Raw genomic sequence first — 25,943 nt, forward strand, 5'->3', positions numbered from 1 at the left:
GTGTGTGTGTGTGTGTGTGTGTGTGTGTGTGTGTGTGTGTGTGTGTGAGAGAGAGAGAGAGAGAGAGCGAGAGAGGGAGATTTCAGCTAAGCCCAGGTGACCACTGGTTGCCCTAATTAGGAATCTGTACCCAAGGGTTATGTCTTAGTTTGGGCTGCTATAACAAAGTACCATAGACTGAATGGCTTATGAACAACAGAAATTTATTTTCCACAATTCTGGAGGCTTGGAAGTCCAAGGTCAACATGCCAATATAGTTGGATTCTGGTAAGGACCCTCTTCCAGGTTGCAGACAGCTAACTTCTTACTGTATCCTCACAAGGCAGAAAGAGAGGAAGCTAGCTCCCGGGCCTCTTTTAATAAGGGCACTAATCCCATCATGAGGTCTCTCACTTTCATGACCCAATCACCTCCTTCCTCCTAACACCATCAAATGGGGGCTTAGGATTTCAACACATGAATTTGGGGGGAACACAAGCACTCAGTCCATTGCAGGTGGCAAGTGAGCATATCTGGCCAAGCTCCAAAGTCCTGCAGCTATATCTATTTCCCATTAACATCAGGTACTCTGCTAATCTCCATAATGAATTGAGTTTACTGGTAACTTAGTGACTTGGTCATTAACATGCTGGATGTTAGAAATGGACTCTCATGGATGAAATCAATGGCGTTTGAGATGCGTGGATAGACTGAGAGAGTTTGGAGATCATCCCCACCCTCAGATGATTAGGGAGGGGATCCTGTATCCTGGGGCCCTTAGGGATGGTACCCAAGGCCTGATCCCAAATGGTCCTCAGTCAGGCCACCGATTTGGGAGGGTCCTGTTTGCTTGATCTTGACTATAAGTTTAACTGAATCCTGACACTTGAATATTATTGATTCTACCTGGAGTCACTCTTTCCTGCAAATGTGGTCAGAAATACCTGAAAGGACAGAGTGTTAGGTTATCATCTATCTCACTGAGGGTTGTACATCTGTATACAGCAGGATTTGACTGGCAACTTACTTTCTTTATAACCTGGTGGCAAGGTTGCTGAGGGGCAGCTGGCTCTAACCCACCATGCTTAGCAGCTCCCAAAAAAAGAACTTAACTGCACATGACCCAATTGGCATAGGTCAGTCTGCAACAAGAAGTACCCTGCATTGTCTTTCTAGACAGAGAGACTTCAACAGGGCTCAACACATTTATAACCCTGCGGCTATTGAGCACAAGGGCATTCTTCTGGGCTTTGGCAAGTTTGCCCAAAGTAACAAGACTTCAATGGTTAGCCTCAAATGATTCCTTCTGGTAATATATCTGCCAGGTAGGTGGTGAGTGTCTGCCCCACAGTGCCAGTGAGGCGGCACATCCTCAAACCCACAGGAACGGCATCTTAGGAAAACAAAGAACCACAAAGCTCCTTTATTCATACTTCAAAAAGGAGACATCTGCTATTGGAATCAAGATTCTCAGCCATAGACAGGATTTGAAAAAGCAAGTCATTGAAACAACTGAACCACACTGCTGGCATGCCCTCCTATTGGAATCCCCCAAAATTCAGAGCTTATATTATAAAGAACTTATATTTTAAAATGCCTACAGCAACGTGAGGGGTCCTGGAGGTGTTGGGAATCTTGTGTATCTTGACTGTATCAATGTCAGTATCCTTGTTGTGATATTGCACTATAGTTTCTCAAATACTATGACTGGGGAAAGAAAACAAGGTGAAGGGCATATAAAATCTGTCTGTGTTATTTCTGACAACTTCATGCCAATCTACAATCATCTCAAAAACTGTAGTCTAAAATCGGAAATGTCCTAACACTTAAGAAACATCTTCTAGGCTGGGCACAGTGGCTCACGCCTGTAATCCCAGCACTTTGGGAGGCCAAGGCGGGCGGATCACTTGAGCTCAGGAGTTTGAGACCAGCCTGGTGAACATGGCGAAACCCTGTCTCTATTGAAAATATAAAAATTACCCGGATATGGTGGTGTGCACCTGTAATCCCAGCTACTAGTGAGGCTGAGGCAGGGGAACTGCTTGAACTCAGGAGGTGGAGTTTGCAGTGAGCCAAGATCGCACCACTGCACTCCAGCCTTGGCAACAGAGCAAGACTCTGTCTCAAAAAAAAAAAAAGAAAAAAAAAAAGAAAAAAAAATCTTCCAGTCACTTTTGTCACTTTTATTATTTAAGACATTGAAGACATTGGAAATCTGGGGAGAAATTCAACAGCAATCCTTACACAGGCCTTTTTTTTACCTGGAAGAGGGGGGTTATCCCATTTTCCCCTTTTTGTTTGTGAAGGTTTATCTTATGAGATTCCCAGAGCCTGCAGCGTGACTTGGTGCCTCCCTGTGAGCTGGTAACTCCAGATTACAAGCCATGCTCAGTGGCTAAACCTTAGGCAAATTGGAGTTTCCCTCCTGAGTTTAGGCTTTCTCTCCTGTTAACATTCTGAGTAATCAGTGCTCCAACATTTATGAGAGCCTAGTTTTACCCCTTGGTGGCCATGGGCTCCAAAAAACCTTCACCGAAGGGGACTTCTTAGATCGCTTTGCTTCAAAAGGATTTTCCCATGCACACCAGAAGATTAGGCACAGAGAAAAACCATGAGCATACTGATTCTGTTTCAGATTTCTCAAGTGGAAATCTTGTCTTAGTATGAATCTTAGAAAAAAAAATTATCCCAGAAAATGAATCAATGGACAGAGTAAGAGTAATTACTGTGCGTCTCCATTTCTGACGGTGGGCAGTGTGGATTCCGCGGAAGGGGCCCCAGGGACTGGGAATCGGGAAATCACCAACCAACTTTGTGACCTAGAACAGGATCGGCAGACTATGGCCCAGGGTTGATAAAGTTTTATTGCAACACATTCACTGGTGGAGTCACCCTGTAGCGGCAGAGTGGAGCAGTTGCTATAGAAACTGTATGGCCCACAAAGCCTAAAATATTTACTATCTGGCTCTTTACACAAAGAGTCTGTTGACCTCTGACTTAGAACAACTGTCATGATAAAAATACTACTGTGTCAATGTTTAAGTACCAGGCACCAGGCCAAGTGCTTTAGATGCCTTCGCTCATCCAATCCACACAATGAATCTGCAAAGCTCAGATCATCACCATCTCATAAACAGGGAAATGAGATTTAAGGAAGTTAAAACCTGCTGAGTTCACACACTTAGTAAATGGAGCACCTTAGGAATTCTCTCACCTCCTGAGAACGTCCTTCTTCTCCCTGGGCCTGGGTCATCATCTGTGGGGATGTCAGGGTTGCAAAAGAAGCTCTAACATCTCAACTGTTCTTTTGAATATGATGAGAACAACCTTTTTCCAATCAAATATCTAGGCATAAGGCACAAGTATTTTCTTTAAAAGTTTTTTGTTTGTTTGTTTGTTTTTGCTTTTTTTAGATGGAGTCTCGCTCTGTCACCCAGGCTGGAGTGCAGTGGCACGATCTCGGCTCACTGCAACCTCTCCTTCCAGGGTTCAAGCAATTCTCTGCCTCAGCCTCCTGAGTAGCTGGAATTACAGGGACCCACCACCAAGCCTGGCTAATTTTTGTATTTTTAGTAGAGATGAGGTTTCACCATCTTGGCCAGGCTGGTCTTGAAGTCCTGACCTCGTGATTCACCCACCTTGTCCTCCCAAAGTGCTGGGATTACAGGCATGAGCCACCGCACCAGGCCTTGAAAGTATTTTTATAACCCAAATACTTCCAAATAGGCTTGAGATCAGAGTAAAAGGTTGAAAGCCAAGTAACAATGTTGGGAAGTAACAGTAAGATGGGAATGGATTTTGCAAACATTTTAAGGGAATCTAAAGCAACTGAGCATAAAACACGTTTGAGCTTCCTGGCAGCCAAAGCAATAAGGGAAACAATGTGAAAATGAGAATCTCACTACCTAATAAAATGCATCATCCCTTCCTCACTGTTATTTTGCCTTGAATCTTCAGTGTCTTTGACTCTGCCTTTGGTCATTAGTAAGGTCTTATATCACGAATTGACACACCAGTCTCCTAATGCCTTTGGCTCCTTGAAAGGTTCAGCACATCCTAGTACAAAGTGAAATAAGCCAATGTGGGACACTGAATGGGATCAAGATTGTATTACATCAATTCCTTTTACCACACTGGCTAAGGCATATCACTAACTCCCCAGGAGGAAGAAATAGGAGATTGATATCAGAACCCACTGAAAAGCCTCTACTTTTAAAATAAGAATATAGGGTCAATTGTAAAGCATTCCTATGTTTTATGACACTTTTTTAGAAGGTTAAAGATAAAGTTATGTTTGGCGGCATAAATGAGCCATACTAGAAGCGGGGGCTATGAAGGAGGTAGCTCAGCCGAACCCTGACTCTTGGGGTCATTCTTACCCAGCCCCACAGCACAGGGGTAGTGATTATAGACCCTGGCACACACAGAGTCTTTGAGAACAAGAGGCCACATCCCCACCCAACCCAGCTCAGTGCTTTTTAACCATGGCCACACATTTGATCACCGGGGGAAATTTAAAAACCACCGCAGACCGGGTCCACACCCAGAGATTACAATTTAATCTGTCTGGGTCACGGCCTCAGCATCAGCATTTTTTAAAGTTGCCCAGGTCACCCTAATGAGCAGCCAAAGTTGAGAACCACAGCCCTAGTTCAAAACACTGATTTGCAGACAGCATCATCATTTTCCCTTTTCACAAGTAAAACTACCACTGCAAGCAGCTATTACTGCAATATAAATAACAGCTTGAACATAAGGCCTTTTTAATTTGTTTAAGTAGATGGTTACAACAATGATCTATCCCTCGCTCATGAACTCAGATCTCATCCCAACGTGTTATATTGGAGAGATGCTTCCATCCTTGACCTCAGGTCACTCTCTCCCAAGGCTTATGGTAATTAGTGTTTACTGAATGCCTCCTGTGTAAGAGACTGAGGACAGGTGACCTCATGCCTTCTCCACGGCCATCCTGAGAGGTAGGGAAGAGCACTTCCAGTTTACAGACAGAAAAACTGAGGCTCCAAAACAATGCAGAGTCTGAGAGTGACGGGCTTTCATATTCCTGCACTGCTTCCTATAGCACTGCATCTGCTATCAAATCTGAACTTGTCATGAAAGCAGAGTGGGTCAATTTCCTTAAAAAGGAAAGGAAATGTTTCAATGAGTTCAGTCTGTCCCAGTCACACCAGCCTCCTCGCTGTTCACAGGACAGATAAACATGTGCCCTCCTCAGGGCCTTGGCGCTTCCTGCCCCCTTAGCTGGAAATGCTCCTTCCACATCCCCTTTCCCTTACCTTTCCTGAGTGGTCCTGTCCACTCAGAGGCCTCCCCAAACACCTGATTTTAGGTCCCAAGCCCATCCCAGTCACTATCTCCTGATCACTATTTATTTTCCTCACAATACTTATCACCTGACATTATATATCTGCTCATTTACAAATTTACTTTCTGTCTGCTCCACCAAACCGTAAGCTCCACCAGGGCAGGGCCCTTCTGTTCACTGCTGTCTCCCAGTGCCTGGCATACAGGAGGTGGATGCCCTATGAACATGCCCGTTTCACCCTCTCAGAACACCAGCCCTCATTCTGCAGCAAACCCTGCTGTTAAGTGCTATGCATTTTTTTTTTTTTTTTTTTTTTTTTAGATGGAGGCTTGCTCTGTCACCCAGGCTGCAGTGCAGTGGCACCATCTCGGCTCACTGCAACCTCTGCCTCCCTGGTTCAATTGATTCTCCTGCCTCAGCCTCCTGAGTAGCTGGGATAAAAGGTACATGCCACCACGCCTGGCTAATTTTTTGTATTTTTAGTAGAGATATAGTTTCACCATGTTGACCAGGCTGGTCTCAAACTCCTGACCTCAAGTGATCCACCCGCCTTGGCCTCCCAAAGTACTGGGATTACAGGCATGAGCCACTACACCTGGCCTGTAAGTGCTATGCTTTTGTTAATGCATTTAACCCTAAGACAACCCACCTCAGTGGTGTCATCACCATGCTACAGACAGTGAAACAGAGGTGCAGAAGGGTTCATAAGTAACTTGCCCCAGGTTGCTGCCAGTAAGCAGCAAAGCCAGGATTCAAGCTCCACAGTCCAACTTCAGAGCTTATGCTCTTAACCACTTTGTTGAATGAATGATAAATGAATGGTGGATGCCACTTCACTGGTTGATAAGCAAGGCAGGCCAAATCTAGCCCTCACCCAACTAAAGATCCTGCATCTCAGGGGTTGTCCTGAATTTTACATTAGGGCACAAAGCACCCTAACTGGGCCCACCCTGCACTCTATCTGCCCCTAAGCCAGGCCCCTGATACCTTCACACTTCAACAATCTGTACAGTGGCAGAATTTCAGGAGGTTTCAAAGCAGAGAGAGAATCTGAAGTCTACCCAAACCCGGTGCGTCTCTCCAGACATCTTACATTTACACAGTAAAATGCAGCATTTTGGAAACAGGTAGTGCTTAGACACTTGGCAAGCTGGCTGGATGAAGCACACTGGCTCCATCCTGCTCTCCCTGTTTGTGGAAGGCCCAACAGAACAAAGCTCCCTTCCTGGAAAGAAAATGGCCCCTCTCCCTCACTCATGTTTAGGCAGTTGCCATGTCCATAAATCTGATCAAAACCCAGTCTCTGAAATCAAACCCTCTCTCCACTTTCACTGTCTCGGCCCTCCTCCCTCAGGCCTGGACATCCTAAATAGCCTCAAACACCTCCCCAGGCCTAGTTCCATTCTCTGCCCTAAGATTGGAGTCATATTCCCAAAGCACACTCCTCAGCATATCAATCCTTGGCTCAGAAACTCTCCCCAACTCCAACTGCCTCGATAAAAAAAATGCAAACTCCCTAGCTATCATCTGATTCAAGATGACCTCCCTTTTAAATGTCCCCCTCACTTAACACTACACATTAACCCACTACTGAGAAACTGTATCAGTCAGCTTTCACTAGGTTATGTTGCCTAACAAACAATCCCCCAAATATCAGTGGCATGTAACACACATTGTTTCTCATTTGCATCACTAGTTGGCAATGAAGGGACGGCTTCTCTTGTCTTCCATTCTAGAATCCAGGCAGAAGGAGAAGTGCCATCTAGAACACACCATCCTCATGGGAAAAGGAAAAGGGCAAGAGCTGGCAGAAACACACAGCTTTAAAGCTTCTGCTCAGACATCACGTAAGTGGTGTCTGCTCACATCCATTGGCCAAAACAAGTCACATGTCCATGTCTGAAGTCAATGGATTGAATACCCTATAATGCAAGTCACATCCCCATCTATACAGGAAGATCTGGAAGTAAGTAAATGCAAACAATAACATAAGCCATCACAAAAAAGTCCTGCCTTGGTTGGGCGTGGTGGCTCACACCTGTAATACCAGCACTTTGGGAAGCTGAAGCAGGTGGATCATTTGAAGTCAGGAGTTCAAGACCAGCCTGGCCAACATGATGAAACCTCACCTGCACTAAAAATACAAAAATTAGCTGGGCGTAGTGGTGCACACCTGTAGTCCCAGCTACTCAGGAGACTGAGGCAGGAGAATCCCTTGAACCTGGGAGGCGGAGAATGCAGTGAGCCAAGATCGCACCACTGCACTCCAGCCTGGGTGACAGTGTGAGACTTTGTCTCAAAAAAAAAAAAAAAAAAAAAGAAAGAAAAAGAAATGAGTAAATAAATGAGTGAGCAGCTTGCCTGAGCAGACTTCAACCCCAGAGGCAGAAGAAAAGGAACAAATGGAGAACCCAATCAGTCTAGGAGGCAGAGAGAAGCTGGCTGGAAAAATCTGGCTTTAAGGATTGGCTAAACTCAAAAGTAACCATGACTGAGTCATGTGGAGGATGATGGGGAATCTCTGGTACGTCTGCAAACTGCTTCTTCCTTTGTCTGCCAGGTACTCCTGAAAGAGACATCGGGGTACTATAATTTTACAACACAGGTTACATCCAAAAGGCAACTCTTAGGATATGATTACAGAAGAGGAAAAGGAGGTGAATGAACAGATGAGCTGCAGCAAAACCCTATCAAGCAAACAATGGGGAAGTGGGCCTGCTGTGTCGTTTCAGGGTTGCATCTGTCACTTGTTGCTAATATTGACATTGTCATATATAAAAACAGGGAAGAAGTGGAAGAGGCAGCTGCAGAGTTCCCAGGCAGACAGCTGTCTCGGACAGGCAGCTGCACAGCCAAAGGTGCAAGCTGCGCAGGGACGTGTGTGATTGAGCAACAGCTTGCAGAGATCCATCTCCAGTGCCTACAGCTCTACACAGGCCAGCGGCCCATTCGCCCTTGTGGGACCCTGTACTGACTCACCCAGATCCAGACTGGAAAACACCCCTGCTTCATGGCCCACTCTTTATGACAGATTTTTACACCCAATTCAAGGGAATGCCTCCAGGAAGATGGGCACCGAGGAGCCTGATCCAAAAAGAGGGAGGAGCAGCCTTTATCCTCTGCCTGCATAGCAGGTGGAGTCCAAGGGCACTAAAAAGCCATGGAAACTCTTCAAATGGGGGATGTGATCAAGAATCAAAGTTGTTATCCCTGCTGTTGTTTAATCATTACCTCCGGGCCCGGGCATGCGGTGGCTCACGCCTATAATCTCAGTACTTGGGAGGCCGAGGCAGGTGGATCACAAGGTCAGGAGTTTGAGACCAGCCTGGCCAACATGGCGAAACCCCATCTCTACTAAAAATACAAAATTAGCCGGGCATGGTGGCACATGCCTGTAATCCCAGCTACTTGGGAGGCTGAGGCAGGAGAATCGCTTGAGCCCGGGGGGGCAGAGGTTGCAGTGAGCTGGAATCGTGCCATTGCACTCCAGCCTGGGCGACAAGAGCAAAAGTCCATCTCAAAATAAATAAATAAATAAATGGGGGGGGGAAAAAAGAAGAATCTGGGAACATGTCAGAAATAGAGACCCCCCCCAGCCCCACCCCAGACCTCTTGCATCTGCATTTTAACTAGGTCCCCAGGTGACCATGTGCACATAAAAGATGGGGAGGCACGGCTCTGAGCTACAATATACACTGCTTTCCTCCAGGATCTCCTCCGTGATCTCTTGGATCCCTTCTGAAACCCCTCTGACTTCATTGTGTGATTCTCAGTATTGGTGATGAGCTTGGGGCTTGGGGGCTGTGGAAGAGGCAGCAACATCCTCCCAGTGTATGTGGTCTGCAAATTAGGTACCAGCTCCCCCACCTTTCCTTTCTTCCTCCTACGCATATGGGTCACCCAAAGCCCACAAGTCACTGAGTCACTTTTCGCACAGGGCTATATCGGAATCTTTGCTGGCTAAGAAAAAAACAAGCAAGGTTTAAATGATCAAAGGGATTTCAAAGCAATTCTTTCAAGGGCTTGGCCCTCTGAGGCCCAGCGAAGAATCACTCAGAAATTAGAGAATGAAAAGATGCAACCACACAGCTATTCTGTTCTGCTGCCAGCACGGAATCATCTCTAATAAACCCTCCAGCACGTGGCCCCATCTAATTGAAACATCCCAGGGGATGGAATTTCCCCCCCCCCCCCATTTTCCTGGGAAGACTGTTTGAGGCAAAGGTTTCCTTTAAGAAGCACTTTAGGGGAGGCAAGCTGCCCGTCGACGGTTCTTCTCCCGGGTCTGACAATTCCCCAGGTGGAGCCCCTGCAGCCAGGTGAGTCGCTGCAACACCATCTCAAGTGCTCTTGTTCACACAGCTCTCTTTGCCCACACTTAGCTAATAAGCCAGAACCACTTAGCTGCTCTGATCTTTGTTTATAAGTCATTCTATCTACTCCATTAATCGCCTTTATTGACACTCCTGCAGGTCTCTGGGGAGTTTCCACCTCTTTCTGGGCACCAGGCTTCTCCAGGCTGAAGGCCTTTCGGGGCAGTGACCCTCATGTCCTGTTCTCAATCACCGCGGGCCAATCGGCATGTCCTGCCTTCCCTGAGCATCCTCTCAGAGTGTTGTTCGCGTCCCCAGGGTCAGGCAAGGTCAGCAACCTTCATGAGGACAGCTTATTCAGCAACCAGAGGGCATTTCACAGAAGGTGCCAGTGGCCCCTCCCTCCCAGGTGTTCATCTACAAATGAAGCAAGACACAAAGGCCACCAGCCCACCAAAGAAGGCGGGGCCGCTGCCACTTTGCCTGCTGCCTGTGCGGTGTGATGCATCCTCTTTCGGGATAAGCACTAGCCGGCCTCCCTGCATACTCATCTGAGGAGGCGCGGAGAGACAGAAAAGGAAACCAGGATGACTCTAAGAACGGGTTGTCCGCCTGAGAAAGGCCTCAACTCTTCCTTTTGCATGTTACACGCAGTGCCCTATATTTCATCAGCTCTCCCCTATCATTTTGTTTATATGCCTTCAATGTTGCTTGGAACAAATGCATCTGCTTTGGGGCCTCAGCAAAATCCTGCTGGGATTAAGCCCTACTGATCTGAAAAACGTAATAAACTGGGCATCCTGACATGTGAGGCCGTGTGTGGAGGGAGCACAGAATTAGGGGGATCCGTGCCCCCTCTCGGTTGTGCTTCTGATGGTGAATATCACACTCTTGCCATCCCTTGGCTCCAGGTGCCCAGAGGTGAAAAGGTAAACAGTTCCTAGGGTGGGGAGAGGAATCTTTCCCACTCTTAAACCCTCACATGAGACAGAGGAAAGCCCAGCCCCCTGCAGGGCTTGGCATGATGCAGCCTCAGGAGCCACCACACCCAAGGACCTGAACCCTGCGAGGCCAGCTGAAAACATCCCTTCCCCTGATTTGGCCAAGTTCTCTCTCACCACCCTATTTCTGCAATCACCAAGTCCACCGCCAGCAACGTCCCACCCTCCCCATCTGTCCAGCAAATACCCTCTTGCGTCAAAGCACAGCTCAAATGCTGCATGCTCTGTGAAGGCTTCTAGCCATGCCAGGCATGCGAGTGTGTCACCCCAGGTCACGTGCAGTGATTACGAGTTTACCTTGTCCTCTAACCTGTGGGCTCACTGAGGACAGGGATTTCTCTCCTTTGTCCCAGCCTCATTAGTGCCCCACCCACGGGTACCCAGTAAGTGCCTGCTGGGTGCATACTTTGGAACACAGAATATACAATATAAGCCAGCCACTGTATTTACACTGCATGGCTCTTCTTGAACTAGTATCCTGTAAAGGGGTCTAAATCAAAGGAAGGAAAAGTGCTTTTCATCCTCCCATCTTGGAAAATGGGGATGCCATTTATCTGAGTCTGCAGTCAGGGTTGATGACCCCCACCTGCCATCTTGCACCTCCAGCGTCTGCTAAGACCTGCAGATCCTGCCTCTCTCAACCTATTCCTTGACACCCTAAGTAAGACTATCACTTCTGCCTAAGTCTCTTTGCAATAACTTCTCATTATTCTCCCTAACTTCATTTTCTTTTGCTCTGAAAAGCTAATTAAGCATAATGCTAAGGACTTTCACATATTATTTCAATTTCAGTTATTCTCCACGTTGCCAGCAGATCTAACTTCCTAAAACCCAGAACTGCTCAAAAACTGTCCCTGGCTCCCAAAGCCTACAAAAGAGCATGAAGGTCTTTGGGTGTTTAAGACTGGTTGGTTCCAATGTACATTACAGGATGACTCGCCACCCATATCCACCCGCGCCCACCATTCCCTCAGCCAGCGGGACCCTCTGCCTACCCTGGCAAAGAGCACAGGCCCCGGAGACAGGCTGCCCAAGTTCAGATCCTCACGCTGCCAATTCCGAGCTGGGAGACCTTGGGCAAGTTATTGAACCTCTCTATGCCTTACTCATATCTTTTGTAAAATGGGGATGATAATAATAACACACCACCACCATCTACCCTCAGGACTGTCACAAGGATCAAGGAAGTGATGTGTGCAAAGCACTTAGAACGCTGCTACCCAAGTGTCTACTCCATTGTTAGCCTTCAGCAGCCACACTTTCCCATCTTCAGCGCCACCTTTGCTGGGACGCCCTCTTTGATTTTGACATCGGAGACTTAACTCATCCCTCCTCTACTTACCACCAGGACCACAGCCCTGTGTACTCCCCCTTGTATTACAGGTTAGCGTTGTGGATTCCTATCCTGTCAACTCAAACGGAAGCTCCCTGGAGGCCAGGTCCGCATCTAGAACAGTTTTTATTTCCCCATGGGACCAGCAGATAGGGTTGCTCCATCAACATGCATCTAGCACCTCGATCTTTGAGCTCTAACACTTAACTCCTTCTGGGTGTCCTGATCTTCCCCAAGGCACCAACAGGCTAGAGGGGCCAGCCAGGGAGAGAGTAGCTGCTTTTGTGGGGGCAGAGCTCCCTGAGGGGTACAATGAGAGACTCCGTCCATCCAGTCATCATTCGCTATAAGCAGAGTCTATGTCTGACTCCTGTCTCACTTCCAAGCCAAGGACAAAGAGGACATAGTCCCTGCCCTCAATGAGCTCAAAAGCAAGAAGGGAAAGAATGGCAAATACCTACATTCTTATCACCGCAATCTGCCATGAGCTAAACCCAAGGATGGCTTTCCACCTGAGGTCAGGGAGACTGCCCCCAGTAGGCCTCCTAAGTAGGGTGATTTTTTTCATAAATGCATTTATTTTAATAAACATATCTTAGGTACAGAGCTGAACAAGCTGCAGTGCGATCTGCCCAGCCATCCCTGAACTTGGCATGTACAATGGAATCCAAAGTCAGACATTTGTAGTGTGAAATGAGATAAACCAACGGCGGGGTCATACAAGCTGGTATGTTGGCGGGGTGATGTGAATGGTCTTTCTCTTTCTATTCTAGGCAGGCACTGCATCAACCACATTAGCCAAGCACCATGCGTTCACCACATCCTATTCATGATTTTATAGATCAATTCTGAAAAGCCCAAATAACTGATGTCTTCTATTTCACAAAGGTGAGATGTATTCAAAGGGTTAAGCATCTATTACAGTCAGGCAAACAATAGTAATCGTATTTGCACAGCACTTTGCACTTAAACCTTAAAAGCCTGTAGGGCAAACCACATCATCATTACACCCATTTCACAGACAGGAATTAAGGTTCAGACAGGCAGAATAACTTGGACAAAATCAGGTTGTGTCAGGGCCAGAATGCAAGCTCTCCAAATTCCAGCTCTCATTCATCAGGTCCCACATCACTAACAGAAAGAACTTTATCTGGAACAATCACAGTGAGTACCTCTGTACCCTATGTGATCTGGGTCATCTCTTGGTGTCAGCCATGCGAAGGGTCAACAGCTTCTTATGCTCAAAGAATTAATAACAAGCAAATATAAGCTCTGATATTCATTCTTAACTTTAACTCAAAATGAAGCAAGTGCTGCACTTAGAAAATTCAGCCTCCAGCCTTTATCAGAGGGCAGCTCCGAAAATTTATACCGTGAAGTTATACTTCAACTTAAGTTCTCTTTAAGAGGTCATACTTGTATACTGCTCACTCTCATGCCAGGCACTCCTGTAAGCACCTTACGGAGATTAACACAAATCAGTGCTCAGAACCCTGAGATAATGGTGCTATCTGACTTCCAGGAGCACATACGCGTGTACAAGCACTCACGTGCACACACACTTTTATTGAGTGGCAGGCAGATACATCAGTGAATGAAACACACCCTGCCCCTTTCCTTGGGTTAAAAGGCAAGATCACTAGTTCAAGGTCACAGAAATATAGCAAGGGCAGCGGCAGGATTGGAAACCAGATGGTTTGGCTCCAGGATCCATGTTCTTTGAGCTCTAACATTTAACTCCTTCTGAGCGTCCTGATCTTCCCCAAGGCACCGACAGGCTAGAGGGGTCAGCCAGGGAGAGAGGGGTCACTTTTGTGGGAGCACAGCTTCCCAATGGGTACGATGAGGGACTCTGTCCATCCAGTCACCATTTGCTGTAAGCTGAGCCTATGCCTGACTCTGGTCTCACCTCTAGAGCCAAGGACAAAGAGGACATAGTCCCTGCCCTCAAAGGCAAGAAGGGAAAGAATGGCAAATACCTACATTCTTATCATCGCAATCTGCCATGAGCTAATACCGAGCCAAGCACAGCCTGTTAATTGGGGAGACTGCCCCAACTGTGGATTACTGAGAACCAGTTTGCCAACTTCCCCCTGGGCCAGCGCAGGTAGCTGGCATCTCCCAGGCATCACTGCCACCCCCTCCCCATGCTTTAAAAAAAAATCCAAGTAATCTGATCCAGCCCTAGCCCTAGTTGAGCACTGACTCCTAGATAAATCCCCAAAGCCTAATTACTTACTATTGTGCCTGGTAATCTTCGGAGGTGTTTGTTTTCTCTTTCCCCTCGGACAGCCAATGAGCAAGATACAGTGGTTGCTAGCAAGCGTTCCTCCAGGTACGGGAGGTGATGCTGCAATTTCTCAGGGAGCAGTTTCAGGTGCCCACTGCTGTCTGCCTAAATGCCCTTCCACAGCCTCCACCTACCCTTTGAGGCCAGGCTCAGATACGGTCTGCTCCAGGGAGGGCACTCTTGCCCTGAACCACCACACTCTTTCCTCTGTGGCACCCTCCCTAGGGAGATCCCCCATGGTGGTATTTGCGGCAGGTGGCTTGGTCTGGTTTTTGAGCCCTGGCCTGTCTTCCTCATGCTCACTGATAGCAGGGACTGGGTCCCTTCCAGCTTCAGAGCCTAGTGCAGTACAGGGTGTGTGGACATTTAAGAAGTATACATTGAATTTAATTTCTTGGGCAATTACTAGGAGACTCAGGGCTGGAGCCACGCACTGTGCTGAATTAGCAAAGGAAGCTGTAGGTCCAGAAACCAGGCAGCTATGCGTTCCCACCTCCGATGGGAAGACCCCCTGGGCAGGGAGTGCTTTTGTTTCTCAGCCACACAGTGACCTCTGTTCCTTTCCCAAGGAGGACATCCACTGCTTTTTCAGAAGGAGCAGTAAATTATTCCGGCACATTTATTTTTATTCCTTTTTAGTAAAATGCCATGTTCCAAAGGCCCCTTCAATAATGGACAATGTTAAATTTAAAAAATCCATTTTCAAGTATTCAACTTTTCTGTTACATCCAGCGGCTGGATCTCTTTCACCCAAGGCAACAAATGGCAATGCTTTATAATTTCCATTTTTAACTCAGGAAGGAACGTTCCTCAGGGTTCAAGAGGAAGCCGAGTGGGCGCTCTCTGGATTGTGGTATGCCACGCTGCATCAAGAGCGGAGAATCTACAAGTCGGGGGTAGCAGATGGCCCAGCAAAGAGGAGCGATGGCGAGCAGATAGCCCCGATCATTTGGATGAGGCCAAAAAAACTTCTGATTGCAAACAAATTGGTATTAGAAACCTACCAAGAAGCACAGCCCACATAGGTGTTTGCTGCTCCCGTGGACAGGGCATTCTCTGTTTCTCAGATGGGCACACAGACGGTGACAGGCTGGAATCTGCTACAGAAGTTCCCATCTCTAGTTTGTCTTTTTCTACCCCACTTATTAATAATTATGAGTAAGGAATACAGCAATCACAATTCAGACCACCTGAATTAAGTCTTGCTCCACAGAGGATTTTGGGGGCAGTGAAACTATTCTGTACGACACCATAATGGTAGAAAGGGGACATTACACATCTATCAAAACCCATGGCATGAGGGCTGGGCGCAGTGGCTCACGCCTGTAATCCCAGCATTTTGGGAGGCCAAGGCAGGTGGATCACCTGAGGTCAGGAGTTTGAGACCAGCCTGACTAACATGGTGAAACCTCATCTCTACTTAAAAAAAAAAAAAAAAGAAAAGAAAAAAATTAGCTGCATGCCTGTAATCCCAGCTACTTGGGAGGCTGAGGGAGGAGAATTGCTTGAACCCAGGAGGCAGAGGTTGCAGTGAGCTGAGATCCTGCCATTGCACTCCAACCTGGGCAACAAGAGTGAAACTTTGTCCCAAAAACAAAAACAAAAACAAGAAAACATGGCATGTACCACACAAGGAGGAAGCCCTAATGTAAAAGGTGGACATTAGTTAATAACAATGTATCAATATTGACTTATCATTGTAACAAATATACCCACTAATACAAAGTATCAATAATAGGGGAACCTGTGAGGATGGAGGGGTAACAGAAGAACTGTATTTTCTGCTCAGTTTTTCTGTAAACCTACAACTGCTCAAAAAATAAAGCTATGAATTAAAAACACATAAACCACTGACTCTGCTTTTTGTTGGCTGCGTGACTTGGACTAGGTTGGGTTTCTTTTACCTCATCGGCAAACTGAGGACAGCACCTGCCTTCAGAGTTGTTACGAGAAGCAAGTAACACCTGAAAAGTGCTTAGAATAGCACCCAACACAGGACACCCTGGACTTTGCCTTGATGATGATGATGATGATGATGATGGCAGCTACCACGGGCTCCGTATGGTTCCAATACTTCCATACACCATGTGGTGTCACACAGCAGCACTGTGAGACAGGTAAGAAGAGCTGCTATCCTCATTTTACAAAAGAGAAATCCCGATGCTTCACAAGATTATGTAACTTGTCCAGGGTCGCATGGCCAGTAAGGGGTGACCTGGGACTCAAACCCTCACGTCTGCCTTCACCATGTCCAACTATCATCTCCAAGACAGACAGACAGACAGGAAGGAGCCTTTTCTGGCTGCTGAAAATCTTCCTTTTGTTAAGAAAGAGAGAGAGGGAGGGAGAACAGCCACTAAATGCCAGCAGGCAGGATCTGGGCACAACTGATACTAGAACGCAGACCTTCAGCTCCCAATCCACTGATCCACTATATAACATCCCACTCCACCCCTGAAACAGGCATGAGTGGGCACAGTGATGCCGGGTGCCATCTTCCTCAGCCTTTGTTTGTAATCAGATTGGTGGCTGTGCCAGCCTATGGCTGTCCAGTATGGTTGGTGACAGTTTCCCCAAGAAGCTCCCTGGCCCTCCGGAGGCTGCCCTTCTCAGGAAAGGCCCTCTCCAGGCTAGACATCCTGCCCCTGCCGTCTGGGAAACGAACAGAACTGTGATTTCCCTGCCCACAACAGTAAATCCAATTCTTGTTTTTCTAACTCAAAATTTGCTTTTACATAACGACTTTAAAATTTGGACGTGTGACTTGTCTCCCAAGCCCACTGAGGCATCATTCCAACAGACGTTTGTTCAGAATCCAGACACTTCTTGCCGCCAGTGCCATTGCACCTCCTCACCCACTTGTCCTGATGTCCTTTTCGCAGCCCTAGGCCCCTCGTCCTTCTCTTGATTTCTCGTGCTTTCTCCACCTCTGCTCCCCTCGCAGGGGAGTCTACAGAGGCCCACCCCTGAGGGCACCTGCTTGGTGATCTCATCTCCTCCTAGCCCAGCCACGGTGCCAGCTCCCGTGCCCAGGGTCCCACCCCCACCAGACTCTACCACCATCTCCTCTCCCACAACCGCCCTTACACCGGCATGGTACAGAATAAAAAGTAAGGGTGGATCAGAAGCAAGCTGATCACAGAAGATTCTCCATCTAGTGCCTGCATCCATCTCCTCTGCTCCCCTGAAATGCTACGAAGCACCTTTCTCTTCAGACCCTCCTTAGCACCCTGCATCAGCCCACTTCTCCCAGCCTTTCTTCTGTGGACACACAGCTCAGGCATCTCAGAAGATGTATTTGGAAGAAGGAAAACCACACACAATAAACCAAATTCTAAAGGACGATTTAAATCCCTCCCACAACAACAAAGGGAAATCAAGCCCCGCTCCGTCCTTTTTTAACATGGGGCATAGGACATTGGAAACCCAAACCAACAGGGGTCACATAGTGGAGAACGAAAAAAACATTCAATCTCAGAAGGGGGCTGGGCGCAGTGGCTCACGCCTGTAATCCCAGCACTTTGGGAGGCAGAGGCAGGTGGATCGCTTGAAGCCAGGAGTTCGAGACTAGCCTGGCCAACATGGCGAAACCCCCGTCTCTACTAAAAATACAAAAATTAGCCAGGTGTGGTGGTGGGCGCCTGTAATCCCAGCTACTTGGGAGGCTAAGGCAGGAAAATCGCTTGAACCTGGGAGGCAGAGGTTGCGGTGAGCTGAGATCGCACCAGTGCACTCTAGCCTGGGTGAGGGGGCGAGACTCTGTCCAAAAAAATTTTTTAAAACCCAGAAGTTGGGGATAAAGGCAGTGTTAGAGGGGGGAAATCATGCCCATCCCAGTTATCCAGGCAAATGTAAAATAACGCCTGTCAAGACACAAGAAAGTTCTTCTATTTAGAAGCAACAAGGTAGGCCATCCTCTAGCATCCTAAATCCTTCAAAGATGAATAAAATCAAACAAATTTGTTTCCAGAAGAGAAAAGAATAAATGTGTGGCAAGATGTTTACTTGTTAACTTGCCCTCAGAAAATTAAACTGACAAATCATTTTTCAGTACTTACCACACACAGGCATTATATCATCTTTGGGATGAGCATATTAAAAAGTGATAATAAAGAGAGAAGCTAGCGTCTGAGCATGTATTCTGGGCCAAACACTGTTTTAAGTGCTGATGGGTATTTAGATTCGTTTCATTCCAACAATCCTCTGAGGTGGAGGTACATTTGACCCTTGAATAAATCAGGCATTAGTGGTGCCAATCCCCCTCTCAGTTGAAAATCTATTAATATGTATAACTTTTAGACAGGATCTCACTCTGTTGCTCAGGATCTCAAGTGCTCCCCACAATGCCCAGCTAATTTTTTGATTATTTGAGAGACAGGGTCTCCCTCTGTTGCTCTGGGCTGAAGCAATCCTCCTGTCTTAGCCTCCCAAAGTGCTGGGATCACAGGCATGAGTCACTGTGCCTGGCCTGCATATAACTTTTGATTCCCCAATAACTTCACTACCAATAGCCTACTGTTGACCGGAAGCCTTACTGATAACATAAACTGTCGATTAACACATATTGGTTTTTGGTTTTTTGTTTTTTTGAGGTGGAGTCTCACTCTGTCACCCAAGCTGGAGTGCAGTGGTGTGATCTCGGCTCACTGCAACCTCAACTTCCTGGGTTCAAGCGATTCACCTGCCTCAGCCTCCTGAGTAGCTGGGATTACAGGTGTGCCCCATGATGCCTAATTTTTTTGTATTTTTAGTAGAGAGGGGGGTTTCAGCATGTTGGCCAGGCTGTTCTCGAACTCCTGACCTCAAGTGATCTGCCTGCCTTAGCCTCTCAAAGTGCTAGGATTACAAGCGTGAGCCACCACACCTGGCCTGTTTAAACACATATTATATATGTCACATGTATTATACACTGTATCACTGTATTCTTACATAGATTAAGCTGGAGGAAACATTTTCTTAAGAAAATCATAAGGAAGAGAAAATATATTTATTCAGTAACTGAAAGCAGATCATCTAATGGTCTTCATCCTCATGATCTTCACATTGAGAGGAGAAAGAGAAGGGGTTGATCTTTCTGTCTCAGAACTGGCAGAAGCAGAAAAAAATCCACATATAAGTGACCCATGCAGGTTCATTCAAGAGTTAACTGTAATTATCACCTTCATTTTACAGATGGAAAAAGTGAAGCACGTACTATGGTTTTAAAATGCAAACAAGGCTTTCACCTGTTATAGTCTAGTTAGGGGAGGCAGGTAATACAATAATGGATAGAATTAGTGCCTGCAGGCCAGCTGTGGTGGCTCATGCCTGTAATCCCAGCACTTTGGGAGGCCAAGGCAGACAGATCGCTGGAGCTTAGGAGTTTGAAACCAGCCTGGGTAACATGGTGAAACCCCGTCTCTACTAAAAATACAAAAATTAGCCAGACGTGGTGGTGTGTGCCTATAGTCCCAGTTATTCAGGAAGCTGAGGTGGGCAGATGGCTTGAGCCTGGGAGGTCGAGGCTGCAGTAAGCTGAGATCATACCACTGCACTCCAGCCTGGGTGACACAGTGAGACCTTGTCTCATTTTTTAAAAATAAATAAATAAAATTAAGAATTAGCACCTGCAAGGAGCTAAAAACAAGATGCCATGACAGCCAGGGACTCAGAGGGCTACTTGAACTGGGTGACCAGGGAAAGCCTGTGAAGGCGGTGATGACAAGCAGGAGCCCATCCTGGAAGATCTGGACAGAAACAGTACGGTTCCCAGACACTCCAAAAGTCAGTCACAGAATGCAACTGCCACTGCTTCTGGTTTCACAGGTCGGGGCTGGGCCCAGGAATCTGTGTTTTTCAAGTCCCCCTGGTGTCTCTCATTTACAGGCCAAGGTTGAGAAGCACCAGGTTCCATTCTCAGCTGTCTTCAAATACTCCAGGAGATGTGTGGAAACTCATTGGTTCCTTATATAGACTGAATGTTTGAGTCCCCCGCAAATTCACAGTTTGAAGCCTGAACTCACAATATGATGGTATTTGGAGGCAGAATTTGGGAGGTAATCAAGGTTAGACAAGTTCATGAGGGTATGGCCCCCATGATGGGATGAGCACCCTTATAAGAGGAGAAAGAGAGACTGTGTGCTGTCTCTCTCTGCCACTCCAAGCACACGGCAAGAAGGTGGCCATCTGCAAGCCAAGCAGAGAGCCCTCACCAGTCACCTTGACCTTGGATTTGCCAGCCTCCACAACCACGAGAAAGAAACGTCTGTCGTTTGAGCTATACTGTCTATGATATTTTGCTAAAGCAGCCTGAGCTCAGATAGTCCTCTGGGGACTCAGAGTCACTGCCACTCGTTCCTACATCATACATGTGGCATGGAGAGACCTACTTCCCTTTTTCAGTGCTTGCTCTGTACAGGCCATGAAAATAAACATCTAAGGCCTAGAGGCCCAGGTTTTGCCTTCAGATCTCTAGGGAAAAATTAATTATAAATTTTCCATAGACATCATTGAGTGAAAATAAAGCAGATTTTTTAAAAGCTTTCCTACATTAAAAAAAAATGGTTTTTAGGAAAATGGCTCCATTAAATAAGTGTTAACATTCAAATTTTTGTTTGAATTGCTTTCATTCAACATTCAAATATTTATTGAATGCCTACCAAGTGTCCAGCAGTGCTCTAGCCCAGAGAGCCACCTGGGCAACTCTTCAGGATGCCAATTCTGATTTCGGGGGCCTGAGACTCTGCATTCCTGACATGCTTCCAGGTCATGCTCCCATGCTGAGCACTAGGTCTCCAGCCCAGCGAGCATCACCTCTGACTTCATCCTGAAATTGCCTGGGAGCTCTTAAAAAGTATTGACTCCGGGGCCCTACCCCAAACCAGTGAAATCAGACACTCTGGGAGTGGGGCCTGGGCATTTCAAAATATTCCTATAAAGCTCTTGAGGTGATCTTAATATGCAGCCAGGATTAAGAACAGCTCTTCCGGCCACAAAAGAGGTAGCCCTCAAGGGTAGATACCCAGCAGTGAAGTGAGTTATGTTAGTGACATATGTCATAAAAACATAAAAACAACATAGGGAGGAAGGCACGGTGGCCCACGCCTGTAATCCTGGCACTTTGGGAGGCCGAGGCAGAAGGATTGCTTGAGCCTAGGAGTTTGAGACCACCCTGGGCTGCATGGCAAAACCCTGCCTCTACAAAACAAATAGAAAAAAATAGCCTGTGGTCCCAGCTACTCGGGAGGCTGAGGCAGGAGAATCACTTGAGCCAGGGTGGTAGAAGCTGCCATGAGACATAATCACACCACTGCATTCCAGCCTGGGTGACAGAGTGACAACAAAACAAATACAAACAAACAGAAAACACAGAGTAATAAAGGGGGAAGGGAAGGGAGGGGTGGTGGCCGGTACTTAGGCTGAAACTCAGATAATGAGATCAAAATGCTAACACCAAGATATGGGGATACAACCCAGGCAGAGCCCATTTTCCATGCAGAATCTTCAGGAAAGACTAGAGCAGGGTCGCATTCATGTTTTTGGAAAATAAAGTTCTTCCTCTCACAGGTAAAGATGAGCATGAGAAGGCACAGGCAATAAAGACACACACCGGAGGTTCTTAAGGAGACGTGGACTCACGTTTGTGGGACACCCACTCCAAGTGGTGCCTTAGCACAGGAGGGAGCTCTTAAAGCTCCATCTTCTGACATCCCTGAAAGCCTCATCCAGCAGAGCTGGACAAGGCGCCCTCCAACTCGGGGGCGAGCTTAAAGCAGAAGCCTGAAGAGGAGGCAAGATACCCTGCAATTCTTTATGAGGAAACCCCACCAGCTGTGCAGAAGGGAGGCAGCCATCAGATGGCAGCATCTGTCACACCCCTGAAACTCTCACTTGAAGCTCTAATCCAGCCTTCCTTATCACAGCAAGCCCCAGGATGGGAGCCCAGGGTGAAGAGGTGTAAGAATTGAGTGTTTGCTCTCCAGGTGCCCAACCTCACCGACTCCCAGGTAGAGTTCTGGTGGTGGGTGTGGCAGCTTCAGTCCCCTCCTTCCAGAGGCGGAACCTATGACCGAGGTCTAAGCCAGTCCTGGGCCCAGCACTCCCTCGGCCAGATCAATCTGCAGGGGTGGTCATGCGGCCCAAGCCAACCCAACCCAACAGAACTTCCTGGCTTCTGCAGAAGCTGCTCAGCCTCAGCATATTTGAGTCTGGGAGGACACAACGTTGGGCCGGTGGTAACCACCTTCCTGTGCTAGAAGATAAGTGAGCCCAGAGATGGAGAAACACAGCCATGGACACCTCGTAACCTTTGATCTCACACTGCCAGTTACTGAGCCACTAAATTTCTATTTCTGCTAAACCCAGTTCTGTCATGGCAACTCTAAATGGCCTTGCCTCATCTAGTCCCCCAGGCTACACAGAAGGACACAGGGCCAGCGCATCCTCCTCTGTGTACCTGCAATGCCTCCTGCAGGGCTGCTCACTGGGGAGCCTCTGGAGTCCCTCAATGTCACCTAGCTTTCCCTGTGTTGAGATCTTGTCCTCTCCACTCTAGTATAAGCTACTCAATGACAGGGGCTTGCATCTTATACTCCCCACTACATGTCCACAACAGAGGTGGACGCACACGAGGAGGTGCTTGCTACACAGACTTGTGAAATGAAAAGGGGGCAGAGATTCTCAAAGGCCAGAGAGGAAGATGCTGGAAGGGAAGGCCGGCCACAGCCCCCACCTGGCCTGAGAGGAGAGCCAGGGGCTGTGCAGTACAAGGGAGAGGCCTGGCACCTGGATCCAGGTGACCCCAGTATGTTCCAGCTGCCCAAGAGATCTTAGGAAGCCACCAAACTTCTAAACTTCGTGTATCTTGTCTTGGCAAAAACGTGGTAAGGATCAAAATGCACTTTCCTTCCATCATTCAACCCATATCTATGGAGTCCTTTCTGTGGGCCAGGCTGTATTCTGGAAACAGTCAATACAAAGCATAATGCAAAAGTTAACTATTTTTAAAGATATTATCAAGTTCCCTCCACTTCCCTTTCCACAAAAGGGACAAGGTAAGGCCTTCCTGTTGAATAGAACAGACGCTTTATATGTTAATTGAGTGATTTTTAATCAGACAGCTGAAGACAGACACAGAGCTCACAGTGGGGCAAAGGAGAACTCTATCATAAGAAAGGGATCCCTGTCTAAACCAACATCCTCAGGCTATGTACGACAGAAGTCACGGAGGAGGGCATGGCCAGCCCAAGATGAGGGCATCAGAAAGCTTGAAACCACCCAAACATTCCTGAACCCTGATTCTTTATCCAGAGTAGCAAAGTGTTCCCACGGGGATGGTGCAAATTCCAGCATTTCTGGTCCCTGCAGTGGGTGGGAACGGCCCCCAGCATTAACCATCCTTGGCCTCACGCGTGTTTTTCAGTGTGGAGCCAATGATCCTTGCCATATGTCAGTCGGCCCACACGTCCACCAGCCTGGCTGACGAGAGGAGACACCGTGGGGGAGGGAATGACAGGACGAGCACCCCTGCCTGCTGGGCCACCAGGACAGGAGGAACCACCCAGGTGACAAGCGAATCCCAGCACTTCTCTGCAAGCCTGAGCTTGTCCACCACCACGTCCCTCCCAGTGGACTTCTCAGAAGGCATCTGAAGGCAGGGAAGCTGATGGCATAAAAAACAGTATGAAAACTTTGACAGAGGTCGCCCCTTCCTAAGCACAGGGAACCAACCGAAGGTTTTCGTTTCACAGGCCGAGGTTCTCAAACCAGCTTCACCACTTACGAGTTCTGTGACTTTGAGCAACTTGTGCCTTCTCCCTAGATCTTTCCTGACCTGTAAAATGGGGATGAGACTTGCCTCACAGAGTATGACAATTAAACACATGGGGACTGCCATCCAACCCTGCTCCTTTGCCCTGGAGCTCCGTCTCCTTTTATACCCAGTCCCCAACACAGCCTTCCCAGTTTCTCCCAACAACCCTACAACAGGCAACCATTCTGCCCATTTACAGGTGAGAAAACAGAGATCCAAAAAGATGATGTGATCTGCCCAGCAACTCAGTGGCAAAGCCATCTATATTAAAACCTCACAGTTCCCTAGGGGCTTGTGAATGTATCATCCCCCTAGATCCTCCTCACAAAGCCCTTAAGGGTTGGAGCCAGAGCTCAAGCATAGAAGTGCCCAGCCTGCGGTCTGGGCAGTGGCTGTGAGTTCTGCTCTCTGCCAATACGCTGTCTTCTCCTGAGAATCTTCTTCACTCATTTAAGCAAAGCCTGTCTGTGGCAGGAGAACAGACAAGATGTCACCTCTGGGTATCTACTGCCTCAGACCCCCCAAAAAAATCTGAAGAAGAACATCAAAACGGGGCAAGCAGAATCAGTCTCCAAGGCTGAATGACACCCTGTGGACTCCCATTTGAGAGAAATAGCTGCAGCACCCCAGAGCGTCCCACCCCTGCAGCTGCCCGGGCATGCTAAGACCCTGGCGGGCCATCTCAAAGCACCATTGCCACAGCAGCTGGATCTGCCACTGCGAGAGCTCCAGTAGTGGATACAGTGAGCAAAAGGGAAAGAAAACAAAGACATCTCAAGCCGCAAACAAAATCAAGAGAGCAGGGAAAATACTTAGCCTTCAGGAACATTGTGAGAACAAAAAGTAACATTTTTAAACTCTTGAATGTGACCTTTTCAGTTGCTGGATAAAGAAAGCACTTGAGTTGCTTAGCAGCACCATTGACGAATGTCTTTGTTACCTTTCAACACCTCATGGCCACCCTTTCCCACTCAGGTCCATAAACTGCCTTTCTCAGCTCTGGCTGTAACCACCCACATAAGCACCATCTCCGGGTCAGGCCAAACGTCTTAGTAGACTGGGTGGAGAAGAATCGATTTCTTACCAGGATCTGTGCAGTTCTTGGCTGTCTGTGTCCCATTCACTGGGGCCATCAACTTTCTATTTCTCCACGTGTCTGGCAGGACACGTTTGCTAGCAGAAGCTGTTTTGTGCCCTGGATTGGAAAATAAGTCACAGATACCATTAGGTCAGTGTGACGGCTGCGTTTCCAAAATGACCTTACATTTGTGTATCTATGTCAGCAACAGCCCTGTTTGCCTATTCGGAGCCATCTTTAGGGGCTGATAGGATGATTGGAAGTATAATATCACCTGCTTACATACAATGGCCTGTTTCCTGGATCTAGTTCACTGTTTCTAGTCCCAGATGGGTCAGCATGTGACCTGAACTTGGCCAAGACTGAGGTGGTCTCAGCACCTCATAGGTGCAACAAACGGTTTAGATAGGTGACCTTTTAAGTGTTCTTCCAGTAAAAGACACTCTCAGAGGGCCCCTGCCCTGGAGGAACTACGAATGAATAGCAAGTCAGCAGGAAGGTGGGCTTGGCTGATACGGTCTCGCTCAGTGCTCCTCACACTTGAATGTGCACACAGATCACCTGGGGATCTTGTTAGACTTCAGATTCTGATTCAGCAGGTCTGGGGTGGGACCTGGGATTCTGCACTAACAAGCTCCCAGGTGGTGCTGATTCTGCTGGTCCAGGGGCCATACGGGGCAAGAGAGAATTTGTGGATGCCCGCAACCAAACACACTTAAACTCCTAAAGACAATTCCTGATCCAGCAAATAAAAATGATTCTCACTTTAAGACCTTCAGAGTATTCATTTACCTCTCCTGATGCACACTGCTTCAGCTGGGTAATAATACCTCTTC

The 25,943-nt window shown here is 47.5% G+C and overlaps 1 protein-coding gene across 2 annotated transcripts in view; it reads right to left on the reverse strand.

The window, feature by feature from the left end:
* SLC24A4 (solute carrier family 24 member 4) overlaps nucleotides 1-25,943 on the reverse strand; it is a 176,624-nt gene that overhangs the window by 148,823 nt on the left and 1,858 nt on the right. For both annotated transcript variants that reach the window (XM_032180014.3, XM_032180015.2), the window contains exon 2: nucleotides 25,114-25,224. In XM_032180014.3, coding sequence (XP_032035905.1) covers nucleotides 25,114-25,224 — 111 coding nt within the window. The remainder of the gene's footprint in view (nucleotides 1-25,113; nucleotides 25,225-25,943) is intronic.

This window comes from Hylobates moloch, unplaced genomic scaffold, assembly GCF_009828535.3.
Source record: "Hylobates moloch isolate HMO894 unplaced genomic scaffold, HMol_V3 SCAFFOLD_16, whole genome shotgun sequence".
NCBI lineage: Eukaryota > Metazoa > Chordata > Mammalia > Primates > Hylobatidae > Hylobates > Hylobates moloch.